Source organism: Ceratotherium simum, chromosome 4, assembly GCF_057802395.1.
Source record: "Ceratotherium simum simum isolate JZ-2026a chromosome 4, ASM5780239v1, whole genome shotgun sequence".
Taxonomy (NCBI): Eukaryota; Metazoa; Chordata; class Mammalia; order Perissodactyla; family Rhinocerotidae; genus Ceratotherium; species Ceratotherium simum.
In genome coordinates this window covers 87,693,590-87,705,776 of record NC_141903.1, presented here as the reverse complement: position 1 = coordinate 87,705,776, position 12,187 = coordinate 87,693,590, and the positions used below count along the sequence as shown (strand labels likewise).

The following is a 12,187-nucleotide window of genomic DNA, read 5'->3' as shown; positions in this document are numbered from 1 at the left end:
ATACATGGGATGAGAAACAAGGGAAATACATAACAACTGAAAAACAAGAGAAAAAATGGCAGCAGTAAGCCCTCATATGTCAATAATCACTCTAAATGTAAATGGATTGAATTTCCCAATCAAAAGATACAGAGTGGCTGGATGAACTAAAAAACAAGACCCAACAATTTGCTGCCTCCAGAAAACACATCTCAGCCCTAAAGACAAACACAGGCTCAGAGTGAAGCGATGGAAGAGGATACTCCAAGCTAATGGTAAACAAAAGAAAGCAGGTGTTGCCATACTTATATCAGACAAAGTAGACTTCAAGATAAAAAAGATAATGAGAGTCAAAGAGGGGCAATATATAATAATAAAAGGGACACTCCACCAAGAAGACATAACACTTACAAATATATATGCACCCAACACAGGAGAACCAAAGTACATAAAGCAACTATTAACAAACCTAAAAGAAGATATCAACAACAACACAATAATAGTAGGGGACCTTAACACCCCACTTACATCAATGGATAGATCATCCAGACAGAAAGTCAATAAGGAAATAGTGGACTTAAATCTGAAAAACTAGACCAGATGGACTTAATAAATATATATAGAGCACTCCATCCAAAAAGAACAGATTAAACATTCTTCTCAAGCATGCATGGAACATTCTCAAGGATTGACCATATGTTGGGAAACAAGGCAAACCTCTATAAATTTAAAAAGACTTAAATCATAACAAGAATCTTTTCAGACCATAATGCTATCAAATTAGAAATCAACTACAAGAAAAAAGCTGGAAAGTGACAAAGATGTGGAGACTAAACAACATGCTACTGAACAACCAATGGATCACTGAAGAAATTAAAGGAGAAATCAAAGAATATCTGGCAACAAATGAAAATGAAAATACACCACACCAACTCATATGGGATGCAGCAGAAGCAGTCCTGAGAGGGAAATTCATAGCAATACAGGCCCACCTTAACAAACAAGAAAAGTCCCAAATAAGCAATCTTAAACTAGACCTAACAGAATTAGAAAAAGAAGAACAAACAAAGCCCAAAGTCAGCAGAAGGAGAGAAACAACAAAAATTAGAGCAGAAATAAATGAAACTGAAACCCACAAAAACAGTAGAAAGGATCAATGAAACAAAAAGCTGGTTCTTCAAGAAGATAAACAAAATTGACAAACTCTTAGCCAGACTCACCAAGGTAAAAAGAGAGAAGGCTCAAATAAATAAAATTGGAAATGAAAGAGGAAAAATCACAACGGATACCACAGAAATACAAAGGATTATAAGAGAATACTATGAAAAACTATACTCCAACAAATTGGACAATGTAGAAGAAATGGATAAATTCCTAGACTCACACAACCTCCCAAACTGAATCAAGAAGAAACAGAGAACCTGAATAGACAAGTAAAGAGATTGAAACGGTAATCAAAAACATCCCAAAAAATAAAAGTCCAGGACCAGATGGCTTCTCTGGAGAATTTTACCAAACATTCAAGGAAGACTTAGTACCTATCCTTCTCAAACTATTCCAAAAAACAGAGGAAGATGGAACACTTCCTAACACATTCTACAAGGCCAACATCACCCTGATACCAAAGCCAGACAAGGACAATACAAAGAAGGAAAATTACAGGCCAATATCACTGATGAACAGAGACGCAAAAATCCTCAACAAAATACTGACAAACCGAATACAGCAATAGATTAGAAAGATCATACACCACGATCAAGTGGTATTTATACCACGGACACAAGGATGGTTGAACATCTGCAAATCTGATACACCACATTAACAAAATGAGGAATAAAAACTACATGATCATCTCAATAGATGCAGAGAAAGCATCTGACAAGATCCGACATCCATTTATGATAAAAACTCTCAACAAAATGGGTATAGAAGGAAAGTACCTCAACATGATAAAGGCCATATATGATAAACCCATGGCCAACATCATACTCAACGGGGAAAAACTGAAAGCCATCCCTCTGAGAACAGTAACAAGACAAGGGTGCCCACTCTTGCCACTGTTACTCAACATAGTGTTGGAAGTTCTGGCCAGAGCAATTAGGCAAGAAAAAGGAATAAAAGGAATCCAAATAGGCAATGAAGAAGTGAAACTCTCACTGTTTGCAGACAACATGATTTTACATATAGGAAACCCTCAAGAATCCATCAGAAAACTATTAGAAATACTCAACAACTACAGCAAAGTTGCAGGGTACAAAATCAACTTACAAAAATCAGTTGCATTTCTATACTCTAACGACAAACTAACAGAAAGAGAACTCAAGAATACATTCCCATTTACAATCACAACAAAAAGAATAAAATACCTAGGAATAAATTTAACCAAGGAGCTGAAAGACCTATACAACGAAAACTATAAGACATTATTGAAAGAAATCGATGATGACATAAAGAAATGCAAAGATATCCCATGTACATGGATTGGAAGAATAAACATAGTTAAAATGTCCATACTACCTAAAGCAATCTACAGATTCAATGCAATCCCAATCAGAATGCCAATGACATTCTTCACAGAAATAGAACAAAGAATCCTAAAATTCATATGGGGCAAGAAAAGATCCCAAATAACTAAAGCAATCTGGAGAAAAAAGAACAAAGCTGAAGGCATCACAGTCCCTGACTTCAAAACATACTACAAGTGACAGTAATCAAAACAGCATGGTACTGGTACAAAAACAGACACACAGATCAATGGAACAGAACTGAAACTCCAGAAATAAAACCTCACGTCTAGGGGCAGCTAATCTTCAACAAAAGAGCAAAGAATATACAAGTGAGAAAGCAAAGTCTCTTCAATAAATGGTGCTGGGAAAACTGGACAGCCACTTGCAAAAGACCGAAAGTAGACCATCTGCTTTCACCATACACAAAAATTAACTCCAAATGGATCAAAGACCTGAAGGTGAGACCTGAAACTCTAAAACTCCTGGAAGAAAACATAGGCAGTACACTATTCATCATTGGTTATAAAGGGATCTTCTCAAATTCCATGTCTACTCGGACAAGGAAAACAAAAGAAAAAATAAACAAGTGGGACTTTATCAGACTCAAGAGCTTCTGCAAGGCAAACGTACCAAGGATCAAAACGAAAAGACAACCCACCAGCTGAGAGAAAATATTTGCGAACCATATATCCAACAACGGGTTAATCTCCATAATATATAAAGAACTCACACATCTAAACAACAAAAAACAAATAACCCGATTAAAAAATGGGCAGAGGATATGAACAGACATTTTTCCAAGGAAGATATACAGATGGCCAATAGGCATATGAAAAGATGTTCAACATCACCAATCATCAGGGAAATGCAAATGAAAACTACACTAAGATATCACCTTACACCAGTTAGAATGGCTATAATCACCAAGACAAAAAACAACAAATGTTGGAGAGGATGTGGAGAAAAGGGAACCCTCATTCACTGCTGGTGGGAATGCAAACTGGTGCAGCCTCTATGGAAAACAGTATGGAGATACCTCAAAAAATTAAAAATAGAAATATCTTATGATCCAGCTATCCCACTTCTGGGTATTTATCCAAAGAACTTGAAATCAACAATCCAAAGAGGCTTATGCACCCCTATGTTCATTGCAGCATTATTCACTATAGCCAAACGTGGAAGCAACCCAAGTTTCCATCAACAGATGACTGGATAAAGAAGATGTGCTGTATATATGTGTGTGTGTGTGTGTGTATATATATACACACAGACACAATGGAATACTACTCAGCCATAAAAAAAGACAAAATCGTCCCATCTGCAACAACATGGATGGACCTGGAGAGTATTATGTTAAGTGAAATAAGCCAGAGAGAGAAAGACAAACACTGTATGACCTCTCTTATATGTGGAATATAAACTAAAACACAGACAGAGAGAATAGTTTGGTAGTTACCAGGGGGAAGGGAGTTGGGGGGTGGGCACAAGGGGTGAAGGAGCGCATTCATATGGTGACTGACAAATAATAATGTACAACTGGAATCTCACAATGTTATCAACTATTAGGACATCAATAAAAAAATACAAAAAAAAAAAGGCATATTCCTTGATGCTCACAATTGTCAGCAATGGGCAAAAAGGAAGCATGTGTGCTGGTGTTTTCACTCTCCTGCAGATATCACTACTTACTACTAAGTAAACACACGCTCCTCAAAAACCCTCTGAACATATCCCCCAGACAGTCACCACCCAACATCAGGTGAAGGTGAGATTCACAACAGATGTGGCAAATCCTTTTCATTACTACCTTCTGTTGTTTTGAAATACAAGCCACTTGCTCAGATCAATCTCTCATTCCCTTCATCGAATTCTTCATCCCACTCATCTTAGTCACTGGTTTCTATACTGGCTCATATTTGTCTTTTGCACTCTGTTAGAAGTCATTAGTCCATTTAACCCAATATTACCAATATTGGCCTCAAAGTTCTTTGGATTCCTCTATTTCAAACTCCAGGTACAAGCCTGTACAGGGACCAGTAACTGAAGGCTCCCACTATACTCTGCCTTCTGCTCACCTCCTGCTGTACTGAGGCAGGGTATACCAGAGCTCTGATGCTCCAGAAAGAGCACTAGATTTGGAGTCATAATACTGGAGTCCAAGCTCTGCTCTGATACTGCAGGAACTTAGGACTGTTCCACTAGACATAACACTATCTTAAAATTAAGAACCTAAAGCAGAATCTCAACTAAACTGGGCCCTAGGAATACTCAACGAGTTAACCATCACCCAGGTGAATTAATCTCAGTTTCACTTGTCACATTCTCTACCAAAAATCCAAAGCTAGGATTATGTCTACTATTTATTCTATTTTATCTGTTTAAGATTATGGACATTCTAACTACAATAAAAATCTAGTGATACTTAAATCTCATGCTGCATTTCAAAGTAACTGAAAAGTTTATGATTCTTTTACAACAAAAGGAATCATGAAAATTATGAATCAAAACAGTACCTCAATATTTTTACTGGCCACATTCTTCACAACAGCAGGAAACAGTTCAGATGCATTTTTCCCTTTTGCAATCATCTGAAGGATAAAAGTGGAATATTAGGGCTGAAACTTTTTTTTAATTGGTCATTTGAAAACAAAACATAAATTCTGCATACATTAAATATTTAGATGACTGAATCAGCAATAAGCTATGGGATGAACAAGCTGAACTCTTTTTGAATCATCTTACTTATCCCAACCACCTGCAGCAAGGAACAAACAACTCTTGTGTATCAATATAAATACGCAAATACACAGATATATTAAGGAAGAAATATAAAGTGATTTAAGACATATAATAAAACAATTACAACAGTTTTCTCTGGCTAATGGGGTTCTGAATACTTTTTAAATATTTGTACTGTTCTTTATCTTCCAAGTTCTTACATTAAAGGTGTACTGCGTTTGCAATGGAGGGTGGGGAATAAATGTTATTCTCAACAAACTAATTCTTTCTCCCTTGGCTTTCTTTCCATGGGTTCCCCTACTTCTCCAACCACTACTTTTCAAAGTTCCCTTCACCAAGGCCTCTTCCTCTGCCCACTAAACTTCTCTGCACCTCATCTTTTCAGGCTACACTATTCTACAGTCTCTGAAACTCACAGGATTTCATGCACCCTCATGCCTTCACTTTCACCTGTATGGGGATCAATCCCCCAAACTCTAGCCCTAACTCTGAGCCCTAGTTCCACCTCTCTAACTGGACATCATTAGAGGCCTCTCTCATCCCAAACTTGCTGTGTCTAAAACCAAACTCATTTTTCACAATAAAATGGCATTCATGCTAGAATTTCCTATTTCCACCAATCTTCCCAGATACCAGAAACCATAGAATTATCTTGTCTTTTCTCACATCTACACAGTAACTAGGTCTTGCTGTGATTTCTAAGTGCACTCACGTTAATCCCTTCTCACAGCTACTATCCTAGCACAGTTCAATATCACCTCACAAAGGACTTTCCAAAAGTCCCATTTGCTCCTATCCATAATGTACATCACTGACAGTTTAACATGCTTAAAACACTGCTTTGCACATGTCAGCCTCCCTCAAAGATTTCTAAAGCCCCTGACTGCCTAAGAGTCCAAACTATTTCACTTTATGTTCAAATGCTCTGACAATTTGCACTAATATCCCTTTTAAGCTCATCAACCATTATTATTCTACACCAATGCTATTATCAAAAATCTACTCACTACCAGAACATTCTCTGGCTCCTCTATGCCTGTGCTCATATCATGCCCCCAACCCAATTCTTCTTATTTTTCTAAGTTCTAGCATTCTGTCTAGAGTGTCATCAAATTCTAATCATCCTCCCTTGCTAGAGCCATCTCCTAATACCCTGCCCACTATGGCCTCCAATCCTAATTTCCTCCAGAATTTTTTTTTTAAGCTCATGTTCTTTTTTTTTTTTTTCAGGAAGATTAGCCCTGCACTAACATGTGTTGTCAATCTTCCTCTTTTTGTTTCTCCCCAAAGCCCCAGTACATAGTTGTGTATGATAGTTGTAGAGCTGTAGCTCTTCCACGTGGGACGCCCCCTCAGCATGGCTTGATGAACTGTGAATAGGTCTGCACCCAGGATCCAAACCAGCGAACTCAATGCCACTGAAGCGGAACATGCAAACTTAACCACTACGCCACCAGGCCAGCCCCTCCTCCAGAATTTTTTAATCTACACTTATCATTTGGAATTTCCCATGTGCTATCTTTTATTTCTATTTATTTCAGTTTTATGTCTACCTATATTCCCATTTCCCTCACTCTCATGCCCAGAATATATCTTTATGTCTTTTAATAGTCTAGACTTTGACAGCCACAAAATAAAGTTTTAACTATAGGATAACTTTTGGAAACGGATTCTTTATGAATTACCCACCATATCTAAGAAATTTCCCAAAAAAGACAGAAGGCATTAGTGTTATGAATTTAGGACAAATGCTTTATAAATACTATGTGATATTATAAGTATTTTATATTATATTAAATATATATAAAAATATATATATATTTATAAATTTATATTTATATTATATATAAATATATAAATATATATAAATATAAATTTATATATATTTATATATATAAATTTATAAATATAAATTTATATATATATATAAATTTATAAATTTAAATATAAAAATATTTTTATATATAAAAATATAAAAATAAATTTAAATATAAAAATAAATTTATATTTATATATTTATATATATATAAATATATAAATATATATATAATTATATTATATATTATAAGTATTTTATAAATACTATGTGATATTATATTATATATAATCCCAATTAGCAATTTCTCAGAAGACCTTTCTACATGACAGCTTTAAAATACTCTGATACAAGCTAGTCTTTTCATATTCTATTTCCTTAGCGGTGATATTATTTGATTTGAGTATTTTGTGAAACCTGCTAAGTATTACAGAAGGTTCACAAAATACTGTGGCTAAAACATTTTTATATGATTTTTACACCTCTCTCAACTTCCTCATCTGTAAAATAAGGAGAGACAGATTAGATGTTCTCTAGGGCCCTTTCCTTCAGTTATTCATGATTACCTGAAGTCAGAGATCCTGTCCTATTATACCCTCTTCCAAGGCTTCCCCAACTTCACTCTACAGAATGCTATTGGAAGAGACGTTAACACAAGAGGGAGGAAAAAATCCTATAGTCAAATTCATTCAACAGCTATTTGCTGAGAGGACACTACATGCCAGGGCCTATTCTAGGCCTTGGGGATACAACTGTGACCAACAGAAAGTCCTTGCCCATTGGACCTTCTAACAGCAGCGAGGGACAATTTATAAATATAGTATGTGAGGTTGTAAAAGACAGTACTACAGAGAAAAATAAAGGACTGTAAGAGAAATGGGAAGTGCTAGGGTGGGGGTGGGAGTTGCTCTTTCACATTTTGGTTAACATTTGCATAGTATATGTGTTTCCACATATACGAGAGAGAGAGAGAGAGAGAGAGAGAGAGAAAGAGAGAGAGAGAGAGAGAGATATCAAACCTTCCACAGTCTACTTGGAGTCAATCTTGTACCAGGTCAAATAAAATGTAGAAACCTTACAACCTTATAGGCCCTTTTAATCCCCCCTCCTTGCTAGCCTTTATGTTATAGCTATCATATATATCATATCTACATCCTTGAAAACCTCTCAGACAGTGGGATAACTTTAGAAGAATAAAAGTAGTCCTTTATGCTTACCAGATATTTACCATTTTGACTGGTCTTACTCAATATCCATTTGATATCATTGCCCTTCAGCCTGAAGAACTTGCATTAGCATTTCATTAAAGCAGATCAGCTAGAAATACTCAGTTTTTCTTCATCTTCATCTATTTCATTTTCATTGCTGATGGTATTTCCACTGGATAGAGAATTCTGGGTTAAGAGTTACTTTCTTTTAGTACTTTAAAGATGGTCCACTGTATTCTGGCTGCCACGGTTTCTCATGAGAAATATGGAGTTATTCAAATCACCGTTCCCTTGTATGTTATGTATCATTTTTTTTCCAGGTACTTCCAAGATTTTTTCCTTATTTTTGGTTTTCCACAGTTTAATTGCTATATCTCTAGGCATACTTTTGAGTTTATCCTTATTGGGGTTTGCTGAGCTTCTTTCACCTACAAATTTATGTCATTCTTCAATTTGGGAAGTTTTCAGCCGTTATTTCTTCAAATATTTTTTCTGCCCCAATCTCTTTCTCTTCTCCTTCTGGACATATTTGTTAGATCTTTTCATGTCATGCAACAAGACCCTGAGGCTTTATTTCTTTTCTTTTTAAACTCTATTCTGCAAAGTGACTAATTTCTAATGATCTGTCTTCAACTTCTGACTCTTCTGTTATATCCATTCTGCTATTGGATCAATCCAGGCAATTTTTTATTTCAGATATGATACTATGTACACAACACAGATTTCAAAAAATTTCAACATGATGTGGTTCACTTGAGATATTTTGGAAAACAACTATCTACTCATTAGCTACCACTGGGCAATAAGTGGATATAGGATACCTCATTCCCTAGCATAACTTACCATCTAATCATAAGTGGCCCTAATAATATCTACTACTAAAGTAAGACAAAAGAAATGTCTATTCAAGTCCTTCACCCATTTTCAATTGGGTTCCTTTTTAATTACTGAGTTGTATGTGTTCTTCATATATTCTAGATATTAGTTCCTTATCAGATAAATGATTCAAAAATATTTTCTCCTATTCTGTGGGTTGACTTTTCACACTGTTGACAGTGTCATTTGATGCACAAAGTTTTTAATTTTGATATAGTCCAAATTATCTATTTTTTTCTTTTGATGCTTGCCTTTTGGTGTCGTATCTAAGAATCCTTTGACAAATCCAAGGTCATGAAGCTTTCACCCTATGTTTTCTTCTACGAATGTTATTGTTTTATCTCTCACATTTAAGTCTTTGACTCATTTTGACTTATTTTATATATGATATGAGGTAGGGATCTAAATTCATTCTCTTGAATGTGGATATCAAGTTTCCCAGCACCATTTGTTGAAAAGATTATTCTTTCCCCCATTGAATGGTCTTGCACCTGTCAAAAATCATCTGACCACATATATAAGGGTTTATTTTTGGGCTCTCTCTCGTGTGTATATGTCTACCTTCATGTCAGTACCATACTGTTTTGATTACTGTAGCTTTGTAGTAAGTTTTCAAATCAGGAAGAGTGCGACTTCTAACTTTGTTCTTTTTCAAGATTGTTTTGGCTATTCAGGGTCTGTATGAATTTTAGGATAGATTTTTCTATTTTTGCAAAAAACATCACTTGGATTTTGATAGGAATTACACCAAACATGTAGATCACTTTGTGAATACTGACATTGTAACAATATTAAGTCTTCCAATCCATGAACACAAGATGTCTTTCCATTTATTTGCATCGTCTTTAATTTTTTTCAGCAACGTTTTGCAGTTTTCAAGGTACAAGTCTTTTGCCTCCTTGGTTAAGCTTATTGCTAGGTATTGTATTTTTTGATGCTATTGTAAATGGAACTGTTTTCTTTATTTCCTTTTCGGATTGTTCATTGTTAGTGTATAGACGCAACTAATTTTTATGTGTTGACTTTGTATCCTGCAACTTTGCTAAATTCTTTTATTAGCTCTAAAAGTTTTTTTGTGGGGGCCAGCCCGGTGGCGCAAGCGGTTAGGTGCACGCGCTCCACTGCGGCGGCCCGGGGTTCACTGGTTCGGATACCGGGCGCGAACTGATGCACTGGTTGGCAAGCCATGCTGTGGCAGCGTCCCATATAAAGTGGAGGAAGATGGGCACAGATGTTAGCCCAGGGCCAGTCTTCCTCAGCAAAAAGAGGAGGATTGGCAGATGTTAGCACAGGGCTGATCTCCTCACAAAGAAAAAAAAAAAGTTTTTTTGTGGAATCTTCAGGATTTTCTAAATATAAAATCATGTTATCTGTGAACAAAGTTAATTTTACTTCTTCCTTTCCAATTTGGATGCCTTTTATTTCTCTTTCTTCCCTAACTGCTCGGGCTAAAACTTCCAATATTATGTTGAATAGAAGTGGCAAAAGCAGGCATCCTGGTCTTGTTCCTGATTGTAGAGGAAAAGCTCTCAGTCTTCCACCATTGAGTATGACATTAGCTGTGGGTTTTTCATATATGGTCTTTAATATATTGAGGTAGTTTTCTTGTAGTCCTAGTTTGTTGAGCGTTTTATCACGAAAGAGTCTTGAATTTCGTCAAATGCTTTTTCTGTATAAATTGAGATGATAATGTGGATTTTTTTTCTCCTTCATTTTGTTAATGTGGTGTATTACCATGATCGGTTTTTATACACTGCTCATGTTCTTTTTTAAAAATTAAATAATAATCTACATCCAAAAATCCACATTAATTTTTTAAACTTAGGAAGAAAGAGGAGAAATTGTGCTTAATTTCTTAACAATTTTAACTGGCTTCATTTTTCACAGCAATAAAGATGGTTTATCCCAAAAAGTTCAAAATTTTTAATTTATAAATAAATACTGGTTAATTTACAAGTCACAAAAAAAGAAAGGAAAAAAAGGCCTTACAGAGTTTCAGACCCAACTAAAACTCCAAGAATCAGCAGCCAAGAGTAAATGAAGAAATAAAAAATGAACCAACTGTTGATTTATACCCAGACAGTACTCTGGAACAAAACTGACAGAAAACCCACTAAGGTTCTATAGGTTTTATATCACTAGTAAAAACTCAGGCCTGCTTACCAGGAACTGGTCCTGATGTACATCAACATGGCAGAAAAATCTTGGCCCTTTAAGAAATTTCCAACCCAAGAACAAACAAAAAAAAAAAGATGCCAACGTCAGCCACAAGTTAAATCCTTTAAAGTATACACACAACTGAAGCATTTTTGTTGAAGGGAGCAAGAGAGCGAGGGGTGGGCAATATCTAGAAAGATCTAGACCAAAATGTTTATTACAACTATTAACTCAAGACAGTAAGAATTACGCATGTTATTAGTTCTTCTGAGGACTTTCTCAATTTTTTCTACAACAATAATATACCATTTGTATTTGCTTTAATATTTTTTTAAATATTTAACCAAAATATCTGGAACTTTGAAATTATTTTTAATGTTCTAAGAGTCAACATATCCAACCAAATACCCTGTAACATGTATGGCTATGAAATAATATATATCAATAACTCTAACTAGGAATTTTAAGAATCTTATCAAAGGAAGGGCAGATTTGCTCATTATCCCATAACCACAAAGACAAGTGAACTAATCCAAGAAAGACCTTCAACATCTAATACTGACTAAAAGAAAATACATCAAAGATTTCAATATAGCAAAACACTGCATTCCTCCAAGGACTCCGGATAATCAAATCATCAGTATTTTTGCTAAAAAAAAATTATTACAAGTTCACTATCTGAAACAATATATTTCAAATTCTCCTTAGTTCAGCATTTCACCAAGATGAGGAGAATACCGATTTTTATTTCTTCATCAGTTTGAAAGAGGAATAAAAAAAACTACCAAACACTACATTTTCATATTTAGGAATTTCAATAGTATCCTCAGATTGAGTGAAATAACTTAGCTTAACGGGATGTAAAAGCCAAAGTTTAATGAAATAATTAAGAGCCATGCCTGCTT

The 12,187-nt window shown here is 35.3% G+C and overlaps 1 protein-coding gene across 2 annotated transcripts in view; it reads right to left on the bottom strand.

The window, feature by feature from the left end:
• AP3B1 (adaptor related protein complex 3 subunit beta 1) overlaps positions 1–12,187 on the bottom strand; it is a 254,487-nt gene that overhangs the window by 206,675 nt on the left and 35,625 nt on the right. For both annotated transcript variants that reach the window (XM_004420431.3, XM_087430137.1), the window contains exon 3: positions 5,000–5,074. In XM_004420431.3, coding sequence (XP_004420488.1) covers positions 5,000–5,074 — 75 coding nt within the window. The remainder of the gene's footprint in view (positions 1–4,999; positions 5,075–12,187) is intronic.